This window comes from Erythrolamprus reginae, chromosome 3 (genome assembly GCF_031021105.1).
Source record: "Erythrolamprus reginae isolate rEryReg1 chromosome 3, rEryReg1.hap1, whole genome shotgun sequence".
Taxonomy (NCBI): Eukaryota; Metazoa; Chordata; class Lepidosauria; order Squamata; family Dipsadidae; genus Erythrolamprus; species Erythrolamprus reginae.
In genome coordinates, this window is record NC_091952.1 from 50,815,610 (window position 1) to 50,832,876 (window position 17,267).

At 39.4% G+C, this 17,267-nt stretch overlaps 2 protein-coding genes across 6 annotated transcripts in view; both read right to left on the bottom strand.

The window, feature by feature from the left end:
* C3H6orf89 (chromosome 3 C6orf89 homolog) overlaps window positions 1-11,665 on the bottom strand; it is a 39,992-nt gene extending 28,327 nt beyond the window's left edge. Inside the window, exons 1-3 of one of the 5 annotated variants that reach the window (XM_070745214.1) lie at window positions 11,531-11,665; window positions 4,244-4,450; window positions 1,672-1,837 (exon numbers count right to left, since the gene is read on the bottom strand). In XM_070745214.1, coding sequence (XP_070601315.1) covers window positions 1,672-1,837; window positions 4,244-4,432 — 355 coding nt within the window. In that variant the 5' untranslated portion in view covers window positions 4,433-4,450; window positions 11,531-11,665. Of the gene's footprint in view, window positions 1-1,671; window positions 1,838-4,243; window positions 4,451-11,307 lie in introns of all 5 variants that reach the window. The other 4 variants (XM_070745213.1, XM_070745210.1, XM_070745209.1 and 1 more) reach the window with 4 other exon arrangements.
* Window positions 1-17,267, bottom strand: part of FKBP5 (FKBP prolyl isomerase 5) — a 1,202,894-nt gene that overhangs the window by 1,151,927 nt on the left and 33,700 nt on the right. The gene's annotated exons all lie outside the window — the stretch shown is intronic.

Sequence of the window (17,267 nt, forward strand, 5' to 3'; positions counted from 1 at the left end):
TCAATTCTTCTATTTCATGTACCAAATAATCTCCTCTTTAAAGACAGAGGTGATATGGACACATTCATATTTGATACAATTAAAGGAGGGGTAGCAAACTCACATTGTCACGGTGGCATCACGTGACGTACCATTGAATTTTTCCTCTTCGCATCCACACATCCAAACCACAGCCTGCGAGTTTAACAACCCTGATTTAGAGAGTTGCTCCAGAAATAGAAACTATTAAACCACTTAGGATGTTTTCTGGAGCAAAAGATACAAGCCAGAATCTGATGCTTATTTTTCCATTGCTATGAACATCCAATAATCCATAGAAATGTCACTATGATACATAGAACATGATCCTATCAAATGAATCACTAAGAGCAAGAATCTCCTGTTTATTTTTATCATTAATATATTATTTAAGTAGCCAATTCCAAGGAATAATTTTTCCCTGATTATGTGTGAATGCAACATTCCAAAATGATGTTTCTATTTATCCTAATTAAGAAGGCACTTCAGTGGTAATGACTTTTCAACCATGTTCAATTCTTTACCCATGTTTGTATTACACCTTGGTTGCTTATTATATCAGTGTTACAACTTTCTAAGAAAGGAAAACTGTTGACTAATTTATTGCAATTTATACCTTCCTTGTGTATTTCAATAAATCACATACTCCTCTGTGCAATTAATTACTTATTGGAGAGATTCTCTTTCTGGATCCTTTGATTTGATTGTTACAGTCCCAGTATAAACAAAATTTTGCCAAGTAGTAAAGCAGATCACCAAGATTAATCTGTTTATACATATTAGTAAGCAGTAGTTCAATGAAGTTATAACAGTGATCGTAAAAAAACAGGTTTTCCAGGAAGCTTAATAAAATTGCTGGGAAAATTAATTTGTTTTTTTTTTCTGTTTGTTAAAGCTGTGAGCAGACATACCAAAGTATTTTTTTTATAAATTTAATGAGTAAAACATTTCAGGAAAAGCTGCTATTGCTAGCCTCTCGATCATAGTTACACCCACCAATGAGAAAAGAGTAGGAACTGTGCTTTGCAGTAGGCTAGAAAGCAGTGGAAGATTACAGGAAAAGTGGGCAATAAAGTAACTGCCAAATCAAGTCTTCCAATTATTTGAATAGATAAAGACTGAGTACAAAATATTGGAAATTTAACCTTTTTTAAAAAAAATTCTAAAACATTTTTTCTAAAACATCTTATATAAACTGAACCAGAAATGGCATAAGTGTAATTCTGCATAGGTTTTGAGAGATGCAAATTCACTATGCAAGAATCATTGATAGGTTTCACTTTTCAAAAATGCAGAACCAAATTAAATCTAGTTACTGATAAATGAGTCAATGCACTTAAAGGTATAAATCTTCAAAATGAGCCTTTTAAGATCAATCAGGAAATAGTTTCAGCACAAGGAAAAATACCTTAATAGATTGCCCTGCCTAAGGTCACTAGAGCTAATTTGTTGTTGCAAAAATAAGAGTGGAACCAAAAGGTGCTTACTGCCAGCAGATTTGACATATTCTTTTTCTTTTCACAAAAAGCAGTGTTGTTTTATAAATAAAGAACTGAATAGCCATTTCTATTTATGTCATCTGCATTTATCATACGTCAAGCACCCAGCTGTTTTAATTTAATGATGGAATAAATGTTTAGATAATTTCCTTACTCTCTAGCATGTATTTCTTGGTAATGGGTAATGGCAGCAACCGGATATGATGGAAGAGGGAACCCCACGGATGGATTCTGGTGAGTGTGCTTTCAGATGGTGAAAGAGTATACGGCTGGATCATGAAGTATGCCGTTAGTAAAACTATGCCCAGGGTAACCAATCCCTGCAAGAGAAGATAAGAACAAGATTATTAGTATTACCAATTCCATCTAACATTACTCCCATACAATAAGCGTGACAGTACAACATGACAGTTGAAGTAAATTTTTATCTGAGAGATTCTCGAACTGTGGGGTCAGAGGTTACTGGGGATCATTATGGGAGGAATGTCACTTGGTTTGTTGTTTATTTTCAAACCTGATCTGTGGTTTCAACAAGCATAATGGGATCGCTGCCAAAAGCTCACTTTGGCTTAGCACCCAGATTTATCCTGGCAAGCTGAGCGCATGCTTCAAGGGCAGGAGCACATTGTGTATCAAAACACTGCTTTTGCTCCTCATTTTACCGATGAAATCCACAGTAGTTTCACAACTTTTAAGATACTCTCTGATATGAACAAGTCGCTAACAAAAATAAGTAATATATTTATTTCTGATCCTGTTCTGTCGGGCTCTCTGATAGGAGCCTCCCGAAAATTCAAGGATACAAATTTCAGACACACACACATTTGAAAATTCAAACCAATGTTCTTTATCACAAAAGTCAAAATAAACTAAGCACTATTTTTGTATTGCAAAGAGCACTCTTCCCAAAACAACCGGGCACAGTGTTCCGATTTTCGCGGGTTCAAACTTTGCGAATAGCCTATACCACGGTTTTTCAAAAAATATTAATTAAAAAAAACCTTTTAGTTTTTAGGTTTTTGGGTTTTTTTAATATTAGATTTGTGCCTGTATAATACTGTTTTTATCGTGTTGTGAGCCGCCCCGAGTCTTCGGAGAGGGGCGGCATACAAATCTAATAAATTATTATTATTATTATTATTATTATTATTATTATTATTACTGTATTATTATTATTATTACTTTGCTGTTTTTTTTTCTATACCATGGTTTTTCCCGCCCGATGACATCATATGTCATCGCCAAGCTTTCGTCTGCCATTGTTGATTGGCTGAAATCTCAGCCAATCGGCGTTATTATCGCAAAAAAAAATAATTATTGTTAATAAATAATTATGTTTATAAATATCAGGATCACTAAGTGTCTTATTTAATGGTGAGTGCCAGTAATAATGGTGAGTAAATGGTTGTTAAGGGAATGGGAAATGGTAATTTAGGGGTTAAAAGTGTTAAGGGAAGGCTTGTGATACTGTCCATAGCCAAAAATGATGTATTTACTTCCGCATCTCTACTTCGCAGAAATTCGACTTTCGCGGGCAGTCTCGGAACGCATCCCCTGCGAAAATCGAGGGAACACTATAGTCTGTACAATTTCCCTTAAGCAGTCATTAAGTACTTAGACAGCAGCTTTGGAGAAACGTCACACCCCTTCTTCTTCCAATGAAGGGAGACACACACGCACACACATGCTGCTCTGCTTTGGTTTCAAAGGTGTGAAAAAGCAACTAAGTCCAACACACAAGATTCCTGACGAAACTGCAACAGATATTCTTCCACAATGGCCAAACCCACATGCTGCTATTTATAGCAGCAGCCCTAATTACTGGAGCCCCACCCAAACACAGGTGGCCTCCCTTATTTCCTGTAATATGTTCTTACTTGGTCTCTTCTACGCATAATTCTGCACTTGCGTGAGTCCAAAATGTCATCATCTGAAGCTATAGAAGATAAGGAAGATTGACTGCCTTGGCTGTGTGCCAAGCCCTCCTCTGCCGAGTCACTCCGACCTTCTTCTTCGTCTGAGAAACTAAACTCTGAACTGATTCTGTCGGCAATAACACAGGCCTGTGACATGTTGAAGTTTCCCCTGCATCCACCTCCCCATTCCCTGGGGCAGGAGCTGGGCCAGAGCCAACCACAACAGATCCAATGATAACATGAATGGTTTATTCACAGAAAAGGAATGATTGCCCAAATTAACATCATTATACCCTTAAATCTGAGGGCCATGAATCTAATCAGATCTACAGACATTTTCATCCTATGGAGATTTCAAATTGCAGTACAGGTAGTCCTCAATTTACAACAGTTCGGTGACCATTCAAAGTTATATCCCTGGAAAAAAGTGACTTTTGACCATTTTTCATACTTTGTGACCGTTGTAGCATCTCCATGGTCATGTGATTTACATTTGGACGCTTGGCAACTGGTTTATATTTATGATGGTTGCAGTGTCCTGGGGCCATCTTTTGCTACTTTCTGAGGTAAAACCAACGTGGAAGCCAGATTCACTTAACAGAAGCATGATGAATTTAACAGAAGCATGATGAATTTAACAACTGCAATGATTCATTGAACAAATATAGCAAGAATAGTAAAAAAATGGAGTAAAACTCACTTAGCAAATTCCTCACTTAGCAACATAAATTCTGGGCTCGTTCTGAATTGTAAGTCAAGGACTGCCTGTATACTTTGCACAAGAACATGGAGAATCCAAAACTGTATTACCTTATAGAGAACCATTAATAGAGGAAAACGCGGGGGTCCCCTTTGTGGCTCATTTTTTTCTAAGAGTTGTTTGATGAATTTCTCGATGGCCTTGTCAGACATGCCACACTGGTAACCTGTCTGTCTCACCAAGTCAATAGTCTCTGAAAGCTTATCATAAATGCTGAGTTCACTCGTCGAAAGCTCCATGTCTTCTGATGAAAAATCCTATTAGGGAAAATTCAACACAATTAAGAAAGAAGCTATTCCAAGTGCCTCAGGGAAGGCGACTGAAGAAGACAGTAGGGGTTTTTTTCTAGTACACTGCCAATGAGGGTGTTGATTCATCTCAGTAAACCACAAGTAGATACTATCAAGCAGCAATTGTGTCTTCTCTTTTGTTTATTTATTATTATTATTATTATTTTATTATTTATTGAATTTGTATGCCGCCCCTCTCCGTAGACTCAGGGCGGCTCACAACAATAGTGGCAAAACAATGTAACACAAATCTAATAGCTTAAAGTAAAAACCCATAATTTAAAAACATACACACAACACACCATACATAAACAATATAGGCCTGGGGAAGTTATTTCAGTTTCCCCATGCCTCACGGCAGAGGTGGATTTTAAGGAGTTTACGAAAGGCAAGGAGGGTGGGGGCAATTCTAATCTCAGGGGGGAGCTGGTTCCAGGGGGTCGGGGCCGCCACAGAGAAGGCTCTTCCCCTGGGACCCGCCAGACAACATTGTTTAGTCGACGGAACCCGGAGAAGGCCAACTCTGTGGGACCTAATCGGTCGCTGAGATTCATGCGGCAGAAGGCGGTCTCGGAGATATTCTGGTCGGATGCTATGAAGGGCTTTATAGGTCAAAACCAACACTTTGAATTGTGACCGGAAATTGATCGGCAACCAATGCAGACTGCGGAGTGTTGGTGTAACATGGGCATACTTTGAAAAGCCCATGATTGCTCTCGCAGCTGCATTCTGCACGATCTGAAGTTTCTGAACACTTTTCAAAGGTAGCCACATGTAGAGAGCAATTCTAAACAGAATTGGCAGATCAAAAATTTCTGTCACTCTCTAAAGCAGAGGTCTCCAACCTTGACAACTTTAAGACTTGTGGACTTTGTTGGCTAAGGAAATCTGGGAGTTGAAGTCCACAAGTCTTAACAGTTGCCAATGTTGGAGACCCCTGCTTTAAAGTTTCTGGAGAGGTACTGCAGCTATTGCATGCCTATGAATAATAGTTGACAAAGAATAAAGAAATGGGATGCTGTCCTGCTTTATCAAACACAAGAAATAAATAATGAGATGTAGGAGTCAGAACTTTAGAATGCAAAACAATTTCACTATTACAAAAGCAAATGCTTATGTGTTTGCAACTTAACAGACACAGATATAAGCCCCACTATCTCTAGTCAATGAATACTCAAATCCTGAAAATGAAGAAAATGTCTTAATATTATACATAAAATGTTTCCAATAAAGTGCCATTTACTAAAACTCCGTCACTGTTTGTTTCACCATGAGGTACTGCTCTATTTATGGCACTCAGCAATATAATACCAAGAGCAACCCATACTTGCACAACAGAAAAATCTGATAACATGTTTTCGGAGAAGAGAAAATATTTAGAACATTAAATCCTCCTTAAAGGACTCTTCAAGGTCCTGGTGTCCGATAACTCAGTGCAACTGTAAAATAACACTATTTCTATGAATGTAAAAACACCAAAAGTATCTGGAGATCAATAGGAGGGAACACTGTGCTAATATATGAATCATTATTATTTGGAAATAATGTTTTCGTCACTGTTTTAATCTTCTAACCTTCTGTTACTCATATGATGCTGTGTAGATAAGAGACAGACATCTAACCCCCAATTGAACCAAGCATTTATGTAAATAATTAGCACCAGCATAATTCCCAGCAAAAGGGAAATGCAGAGAAATAAAGCATGCTTTTATCAAGTTCTATTTACTTCTACAAAATGCATTCTCTAAAGCAGGGGTCTCCAACCTTGGCAAATTTAAGACTTGTGGACTTCAATGTCGTCTGGCAGGACCCATGGGAAGAGCCTTTTCTGTGGCGGCCCCAGCCCTCTGGAATCAACTCCCCCCCAGAGATTAGGACTGCCCCCACCCTCCTTGCCTTTCATAAACTTTTGAAAACCCATCTATGTCGCCAGACATGGAAGAATTGATATATCCTTAGCTGTCTTGACTTTATGTGTGGTGTGTTTGGGTTGTATGATTGTTTTTTAATAAGGGTTTTCAGAACTGTTTTAATATTGGATTTGTACATGATGTTTTACTTGTGAGCTGCTCCGAATCCTTGGAGAGGGTTGGCATACAAATGTAATAAATTATTATTATTTATTATTATTTTGCAATCACGTTGCTTACTTAAAACACTGAAAAATGACAAAAATGAGCGTCACTTTATTCAGCTTCCGTGACAGCTCTGAGCACCACAGCAAGTGCTGGAATAGAGAAATGAAAAGACTATGAAGCAGGCGGGGACAATTTCTTTTGGACTGGAGATACAATTTGGCTTCCAGAGTTATCATCAGATCCCACAGACAGAATGCTTGGCCTCCCTGAGGCTTGTGCTCCTATTCCCACACTTAAAACCACTGGTGGGCAGCACTGGAGCGCGAGTGCAGGATCGAGTGCAATTTTGCTTCACGCACCTGTACAGGTAGCAAAATCTCGCACAGGACAAGCATGCGGGCGCATTTCAGTTAGGGTTTTTGCTTCCCCGCATGCAAAACGCATGTGTGAGATTTTGCTACCTGCAGAGGTGCGGGAAGCAAAATTGTGCTCAATCCCGCACTCACACTCAAGAGGCGGGGAGCTGTGCACAATTAGCCGTTCCGGCAGCAGCCTACCACTGCTTAAAACCCAAAGACGAATGAAAACTACATGGCTGGATTTAAGTGTCATGATAGTTCAGGTGTTCTAGGGTTGGAAACAGAGTGCTGGGGATGGCAGGCAGCTCTCAGGTTATTTGTGGGTTATTCAGCCCTGCTATAAACTCATGCCCTCATCACCTCGAGGTTCGATTACTGCAACGCTCTCTACAGGGGGCTACCCTTGAAAAGTGTTCGGAAACTTCAGATCGTGCAGAATGTGGCCGCGAGAGCCATCATGGGGCTCCCTAGATTCGCCCACATTTCTGCAACACTCCATGACCTGCATTGGCTGCCGATCAGTTTCCGGTCACAATTCAAAGTGTTGGTAATGACCTTTAAAGCCCTACATGGCACTGGACCAGAATACCTCCGGAACCGCCTTCTACCGCACGAATCCCAGCGGCCAATAAGGTCCCAGAGAGTTGGCCTTCTCCGGGTCCCGTTGACCAAACAATGTCGTTTGGCGGGCCCTGGGGAAGAGCCTTCTCTGTGGCGGCCCCGGCCCTCTGGAATCAACTCCCCCGAGAGATTAGAACAGCCCCCACCCTCCTTGTCTTTCGCAAATTACTCAAGACCCACCTTTATCACCAGGCATGGGGGAACTGAAACATCCTCCCCCAAGCTTTTATATTTTATGTTTGTTATGTATGTGTTGTATGGTTTTAAATTGCTGGGGTTTTAGATATGTTTTATTTTAATATTAGATTTGTTTCACTGTTATATTGTTTCTATTACTGTTGTGAGCCGCCCCGAGTCTTCGGAGAGGGGTGGCATACAAATCTAATAAATAATAATGATGATGATGATGATGATGCATGCAGTTTTAAACTCTTTCCACTATTTGTTGAATTGCTATCTTGTAATTGCAGGCCATTCACATGTGTCCAAACCATCCAAAATCACTCACATATGTGTCAACTGTTCCTGAAATTCAGCAGTGAGAACTGAAATGCTTTAGATGCCAACTCTCTCTCTGACAGATATAGAAGACATAATTAGAGCATTTAATGTTACATTGTCTGCTTATTTCACAATAAAACTCAGGCACTTCTATTCCTTGTGGAAAATAGCACAGAAGAGGTGTGTGTACACACACACATTGTTGGACTATATTGACCTCTTGCCAAAATTAGGCAAAAGGGTTCTCACTGCCAGATTTTTTTTAAATGTTAGCTAATATTGATGTTCATAAAGGTTTTTTATTATGTTAAATATATTCAAAATGTCAACAAGCTATTTCATATATTACAAGACACTGTCAAAAAGGACTAACTGGAATGCAAACTTTATAGAACAGAATGGCACTGGGGTATAATCCATATCTTACAATAAATCCATGTTGCCATAATGTTCTTTGCTGGAGTCCTAGAACATATTGTCGTAATGTACTATCTGAATACACTAACTTAAATGAGTTAACATCAGGATAAAAAAAGTAATTACGGTAGATATTAAAGGGAGTACTTTATTTAAAAAATTCTCTATGCACCTGTCTGTCCAACCATCATAATGCTAAGTAACATCACATAAGGGGAAAGCCTTGTAAAATTCAACTGCATGATTTCCACTAGCTAGCTAATGGTAAAGAACTCAATAATAATAATAATAATAATAATAATAATAATAATAATAATAACAACAACAACAACAACAACAACAACAACAACAACAACAACAACGGAAGGGGCCTTGGAGGTCTTCTAGTCCAAACCCCTGCTTAGGCAGGAAACCCTACACTACTTCAGACAAATGGTATCCAACATCTTAAAAACTTCTAGTGTTGGAGTATTCACAACTTCTGGAGGCAAGCTGTTCCACTGGTTAAACTGGTTTCCTCAATCACATGACGCTGCTCAAAAACAAAAACATCCTCATCCCTTGAAGCATCTTTCTAGCACGGAATACACCTTGTCCGAAGCTTCAATCATTCATTTACGGCCATCCTTTCTTACGCTTAACAGTCACCATACTGGCAATCAATGGTAAAAGGGCTTATGTTTCTCCATCTCACTCTGGTCCCCTTTTGCTTTCTACCATAACAAACAGCAATCTATCAAAGATATGAAGTACATACCCATATCTAATTATCTAAGTGCCAAAGCCCACTGTAACCACATCGCAGAAAAGGCACTATGAGTTGTCAATCTAATCTTGCCTAGCTTCTTCTCTGGCAATATTACACTGCTAACTAGAGAATACAAAACATTTGCTAGACCAATTCTTGAATACAGCTCACCTGTCTGGAACCCACACTGCATATCGGACATTAATACAATCGAGAGAGTCCAAAAATATTTCATAAGAAGAGTCCTCCAATCCTCTGCTCACAACAGAATACCTTATGCTTGGGCTTAAACAATTTAAAACTACGTCACCTTCAAACCGATCTAAATATAGTTCATAAAATCATCTGCCACAATGTCCTGTCAATTATTATTTCAGCTTCAATCACAACAATATATGAGCATACAATAGATACGAACGTAATGTAAACCACTGCAAACTCAACTGCAGAAAATACGACTTCAGCAACAGAGTAATCAATGCACTACCCAATTCTGTGGTTTCTTCCCCAAACCCCAAAAACTTTAATCTTAGACTGTCTACTGTCAACCTCGCCCCATTCCTAAAAAGTCTGTAAGGGGTGTGCATAAGCGCATCATCGTGCCTACCGTCCCTGTCCTATTGTCCAAATTTACCTATAAATACTTTTGTTTATGTTTATACCATACCTATTATCTTGTACATGTTTTGACAAATAAATAAATAAATATAAAAATTGGAATTTTATTCCAGACTTAAAATGTTCAGGAGTCTGTGTCAAATTACTTTCATTTAATAGATTGAGTCTCATTCAAAATAAAAGGAACGTGAGTAGCCTATTGCAATGTTGTTAAATTTCTTTACATCTTCAATAAGAGGCCAGTTTTCTTCATCAACGGACCATCCTGCCTACCGTCTCTGTCTTACTGACCTACTGTCCCCATTTAACTGTACTTGCTTTGCTTTTGTTTCTGTTTTATACCTATACCTGCAAACAAATAAATAAAATAAAATAAAATCTTGAAAAGTGCCTGCTCGGAAATCAACCCCTATAAATCTCAAATAAGGCTCATTCCCATACCCTCCCTGTCCTAATATCCTATCTATCTATCTATCTATCTATCTATCTATCTATCTATCTATCTATCTATCTATCTAAGATAGATAGATAGATAGATAGATAGATAGATAGATAGATAGATAGATAGATAGATAGATAGATAGATAGATAAAGACAGACAGACTATGGTAGGTAGGTAGGTAGGTAGGTAGGTAGGTAGATAGATAGATAGATAGATAGATAGATAGATAGATAGATAGATAAAGACAGAGAGACAGAGAGACAGACTATGGTAGGTAGGTAGTAGGGAGGGAGGGAGAGGGAGGGATAGACAGACAGACAGACAAAGACAGACAGACTATGGTAGGTAGGTAGGTAGATAAAGACAGACAGACTATGGTAGTTAGTTAGTTAGTTAGTTAGTTAGTTAGTTAGTTAGTTAGTTAGTTAGTTAATTTAGATAGATAGATAGATAGATAGATAGATAGATAGATAGATAGATAGATAGATAGATAGATAGATAGATAGATAGATAGATAAAGACAGACAGACAGACAGACAGACTATGGTAAGTAGGTAGTAGGTAGGGAGGTAGAGGGAGGGAGGGACAGACAGACAGACAGATAAAGACAGACAATGGTAGGTAGGTAGGTAGATAAAGACAGACAGACTATGGTAGGTAGGTAGGTAGGTAGGTAGGTAGGTAGGTAGATAGATAGATAGATAGATAGATAGATAGATAGATAGATAGATAGATAGATAGATAGATAGATAGATAGATAGTTAGATAGATAGATAGATAGATAGATAGATAGATAGATAGATAGATAGATAGATAGATAGATAGATAGATAGATAGATAGATAGATAGATAAAGACAGACAGACTATGGTAGGTAGGTAGGTAGTAGTTAGGTAGGAAGGGAGGGAGAGAGAGGGAGGGAGGGAGGGAGAGAGAGAGAGAGAGAGATTCACTTGCCCACAGTACAAGTAGCCAGGAGTACTGTACTCCAAAAGCCATTCGAGTTGCACTTTCAAACACGCCAACTACTACTAATACCACCCTCCTGGCCTCGTGCTGGTCTGGCGACTTGATTCTCAGCAAGCTCCCTCGGCGCAGATCTCCCACCCGCCTCTCCTCCGGGGATCCCCCAAGAGACACAATCTGGAAGCGTCCTTCCCCACCCCAGCGACACCCACGGTCCAAACTTGGCGGCGACTCTTCCGCTCGTCGACAGCGCGAACGCCTTCTCACCCCCATGAACCGCCCGGGCGGGTCGACTCGCCTGGATTCAACATGGACCCGAGAGGCCCCTCCGTGCGAGCCGCTGCGCTCGGGGCTTCCTGCTTCCGGAGTCGGCCGGAGCGTGGCTTCCCATTCGCGGTGGCACATTCGCCTCGGTAGTTCCCCGTTCGGCCCTTTTTTCCTCGAAGCGCGACTGATTAAAACGTGTTTTTTTTAAAAGACTTTTTCCTGCAAAGGAGGAAAAACTCTTTTTTACTTTTGCAATCAGTCGTGCATGCAGCACTCTCGAGATAATCATCCTTGCAATACTGAGATCATATGCTGCAACGTCCTACCTGTCGATGACTACTTCAGCTTCAACCGCAACAACACAAGAGCACGCAACAGATTCAAACTTAATATTAACCGCTACAAACTTGACTGTAAAAAATATGACTTTAACAATCGAGTTGTCGAAGCGTGGAACTCATTACCAGACTTAATAGTGTCAACTCCTAACCCCCAACATTTCTCCCTTAGACTATCCACAATTGACCTCTCCAGGTTCCTAAGAGGTCAGTAAGGGGCGTACGTAAGTGCACTATTTATCCCATATATCATATATATTTTCTTCCTTTCATATATCTTCTCTATTTATATTTTTCTTTTTATATATTACCTCATGTCTATTCTCCTCTATATGTATTGTGTATTGGACAAAATAAACAAATAAAATAAATAAAAATAAAATGAGCCCTTAAACTGACAGGACTTTTTTTCTGCCCACCACACACAGAACCACAAACGATGTTTGTTAGTTGGTTTGTTGGTTTTGTCAAGTACGTATTGGTGGTATACAAAGATATAATAATATCTATATACATGATGCTAGTAGAAGAGAAACATTAGGACAGGACAGAAGACACTCTGGCGCACTTATGCATGCCCCTTAGTTATTTTATAAATATATTTATTTTATCCTTAAGATTTTTATTAATATTGATTTATTTCCTGATTTCTTATTTGACCCCTATGACAATCATTAAGTGTTATACCTTTATATGCACCAAGACATATAAAGGTGTGTGTCCAATGCTTGTGTGTCCCATCACACGTGGCCAATAAAGAATTCTATTCTATTCTATACCTCATGCTTCTTGAAAAATGTGTGTTTTCTTTTATGTACACTGAGAGCTTATGCACCAAAGACAAATTCCTTGTGTGTGCAATCACACTTGGCCAATAAAGAATTCTATCCTATCCTATCCTATTCTATTATTTATTTTTAAATTAATTTATATGCCGCCCAAATCCTGAAGGAATCTGTGGCTTCATGTGACATTGTGGCTTCATGTCTCCAGAAAATGGGGTTTAGGTAAAACTATTAACTCGGTACACACAATTTGTATCGGTGTCCACCCGCTTAACTGAGCATAAGTTCCTAGTACCCAGCAAGGCTGATAGGATGGAAGGCAAGTGGAAGTAACAAAGGCAAAGTTAACTTCAAGAGGTAAATGCTTTTTCAGATGAGTGGCAGGATTCAGAATATCCAGAACTTCACTGCATCCCAGTGCACAGAGAAAAGCTAAGAAAGCCCTGTTCATTTCAAATCATGACATCAAAACCTATGACAAAATTAGAAAAACAACATAGAGTTAAGGTCTTGGGAGCTATCTAAAATAGTCCCTACATCTGATTTTTTAAAAATGTACAGTGGCACCTCTACTTAAGAACTGAATTCATTCCGTGACCAGGTTCTTAAGTAGAAAAGTTTGTAAGTAGAAGCAATTTTCCCCGTAGGAATCAATGTTTTACATTGATTCTTATGGGGAAAGTTGCTTCTACTTACAAATAATGCGTGCAAACCCATTAGGAAAGAAATAAAAGCTCAGAATTTGGGTGGGGGGAGGAGGAGGAAGAAGAGAGGAAGACAGCCGCTGCCAAGGGAAGAATCCAAAACTTTAAGGCTTTTTTTAAAAAAGAGGGACTCTGAGATGGCAAGGAGGAGCATGTGCCTCCCATACACTGCGCCAGAGAGAGAAACCCAGGGGTAATGGCAGGAAACTGGCTGGGCCTTTGTGCCGCTCTGAAATTTCCTGGGAAATTTTTCCAGGCTCGGGTTCTTAAGTAGAAAATGGTTCTTAAGAAGAGGCAAAAAAATCTTGAACACCAGGTTCTTATCTAGAAAAGGTCTTAAGTAGAGGCATTCTTAGGCAAAGGTACCACTGCATTCCCAAGTTAATGCATCTTTGTTCATCAAGTGCCAGCAAAAGGCTGAATAAAAGTGGTTTTGTGCTCTCAGCATTATGAAAGCAACCAAAATAATGAGACAGGGGTAGTTTCTAGCTGCTTTTAGGGATGAAAGCTTTAGGATGAATAAATCTCAAATTCAAAAAATTTAACAACTGGTTCGCTGCCCAGTTGCTGGGTGGGATTGGCCATGGTGGAGGTGACTTACTTGGCTTCCTGCATCACAGGGGGAGTGTTTGCCGTCCCCAGGCACCGGAGGCTTTCCTTGAGTCTCCAGAAGGGCGAAAACAGCCTCTCCTGGGCTCCATCCAGAGGCTGGAAACAGATCTATTTCTGGACTTCTGGAACTTCTGGGAGGCCCATTTTTTTTGCCCTCCCCAGACTCCAGAGGCTTTCCTTGAGCCTCCAGATGGGCAAAAACAGTCTCTCTCAGGCTCCAGAGGCCAAAAATGGCCCCTTTTTGGGACTTCCGGAACTTCTAAAAAGCTCAATTTTCACCCTCCCCAGGCTCCAGAGGCTATTCTCAAGCAACGGGCCCACTTCCAGAAGGCCCATTTTTTCACACTCCAAGAGCCTCTGTGTGGACTGTGCATTTTAGAATTTTAGAATTTATTATTAGAGTTGAAAAGGACCTTGCAGATCATCAGGTACAACGCCCTGTTCAAGCAGGAATCCTTACACCACCCCAGCCAGATGGCAGTCCAATTTCCTTTTGAATGTATCCAGTAATGGGGCGTTCACAACCTCCGGTGGCAGGCCATTCCACTGGTTGATCGCTCTCACCTACAGAAGGTTCCTCCTTATTTCCAGGTTGCATCTCTCCTTCGTCAGTTTCCATCCATTGCTCCTGGTCTGGCCCTCTGGTGCCCTGGAAAATAGTGTGACCCCCTCCACTCTGTGGCAACCCCTCAAATATCTGTATACTGCTATCATGTCCCCTCTGGCCCTCCTTTTTGCTAAACTATCCATGCCCAGTTCCAGCAACCTCTCTTCGTAAGTCTTGGTTTCCAGTCCCTTTATCATTTTAGTTGCTCTTTTCTGTACTTTCTCTAGAGTCTCAATGTCCTTTTTGTAGTGGAGTGACCAAAATTGAATTCAGCACTCTAGGTGTAGTCTGACTAGGGCATTATAGAGTGGTATTAATACCTCCTTTACCTGGGAGGGATGGGGTGGATATGGCCTGCCAGTCCTTGCAACTACCAGTTCAGTGAACCAGTGTAATATCATCAGGGGTGGGCTACTGCCCGGAGGGGGGGGGGGGTACAGTGGGGTAGTGAAAATGGAGCTTCGCCACAGAGCACCCATTTTGCACTGAAAGATGTTGAAAGAAAATGCAGGGTGTCCTGCATAAGTCATGCCCACAGTGTGGTAGTAAAAATTTTGATAGCCCTTCATTGAATATCATCCAGGTTGTCCGAACCAGCTGAACCCCACCCCTGCTCTTGAACCATATAGGATTAAATAAAATATAAAAATGTGCAATTTTCTTTTCCATTCTTTGGAATCTTCTACAAATAACATTAACACTCCCCAGAACATTGAATTCAATTGAATTCAAATATACTAGTAGACAATAAGACAATGCCAGCAGCTGCTTTATCTAAATTCTAATTATGTATACTGCTTCATGGATAATAGATTTCCATTTAGCCACCTTCTTTAAAGCCTTGACCTTTCATTTGTTTTCTTTATAGTTGGGGGGCCTTGAATTTCTTCATTATAGACCTTCCATTGAAAGCCTTAGCAGCCTAGAATAACAAGTCAGTATGGCACACGGGTTAAAGTGGTTGGTTGGATAATAATTGAATGTTCAGCAAAATTAGGCCTAAGTTTATCCTTAGCTACGGAGACAGGATAGGTCACTTTGAGTCAGCCGTTATCTTGCTTATAGAAAAAAAGAAGGTAATGTTACGTGTGCTGCTTTGATCTAAAGGAAATTTACAGCATATAGATATTAAAATATGTAACATAGAAACATAGAAACATAGAAGACTGACGGCAGAAAAAGACCCCATGGTCCATCTAGTCTGCCCTTTTACTATTTCCTGTATTTTATCTTACAATGGATATATGTTTATCCCAGGCATGTTTAAATTCGGTTACTGTGGATTTACCAACCACGTCTGCTGGAAGTTTGTTCCAAGGATCTACTACTCTTTCAGTAAAATAATACTTTCTCATGTTGCCTTATAGAAACATAGAAGATGTAATATGTATTATATATGTAATATATAACATGTATATACATCAGCAATACAATAATTAAGAGAGTTGGTACTCAGTTTTTTTTCTTGTGATTTTTTTTCTGGGTTGCATGAAACTATAACTCTTGACCATAGATTCACTTGAAGTGAAACTCAAAATGCAACATATGAGATACAATTAGTTGTTCTAATTATCATACTTATTTGAGTTTTGTCACTGTCATTTCACTCATTGTCACTTGTTTTTTTGATTAGGATCTAATTTTACTGTTGATTTTCAAATTACTGTAAAGATTTAAATTCTGGAAGAAATTCAAATTGGCCCAAGCTTAACAGAAAATGATGAATTTTAAATTGTGCTGCTGCCATCTAGTGGAGACTTTTCAAACAAGGTTGACCATAAAAAATGTGTTTCTGTTGTAGCAATTTGATATCTGAAGAAAGATACTTTTGATACTTTTCTTTATGTCCTCCTATGCATTCAGTACTATTAACAGATGATGAAGAAAACACACAAGTAAACTAGCGAATTGATGACTCACTTAAAATTAAAACAACAAATGAATAAATAAATAAATAAAATAAATAAACAGTTTAATGTTCTGCTTATGTCTCAGTAAACATACCGTATGTTTCAGAATATAAGATGCACCTTTTTCCCCACTGAAGGAGGCTGGGAATTTGGCTGCTTCTTATACTCCGAATGTAGGGGTTTTTTAAGCTTTTTTTTTTCAACCCTAACAAGGTGCTAACGATCTTCCTGGCTTGCAGGATTTTTTCATTGCTATTCAGAAGTTTTTTCCCAGCCCTAAGTCTTTGCAGAATTGTTTTCATGGCTATTCCCTCTGAAAAAGGTTTTTTTCAGCCCTAACCAAGGGATAAAAATGATATGCTGAAGCTGACCAGACTAAGGACATTAGCCAGATGAATACATGGTAGGTAGATTCCCCCCCTATTTTGCTCCCCAAAAACTAAGGTGCGTCTTATATATGGTAATTCTATTCAATTATATCCATTCACTATTATCCAAACAATTTAATTTAAAATCCCCCTTTCTCTGAAAATTGAAGACTTGGCAATATCTATCACATCATCCTGTCTGTGCCTTCAGGCTCCCCCACAAAACATGCAATATTTTGTCCAACAGCCCTAAAATTGCCTTTTAGCAAAGCCTTGCACAGAGATGTGGAGCCATCTGGAAGTCAACGGAGCAAGTCTTGTCCAAAACAAGTGGGCAAAGGACTTTTTGGGTGGAGAACCATTCATTTATTTGTCCCCTTATTTACTTGGGTTTTTATGCCAGTCCAATTCCACAGGCTTCATAAAACTCTTTGAATAAAAAGG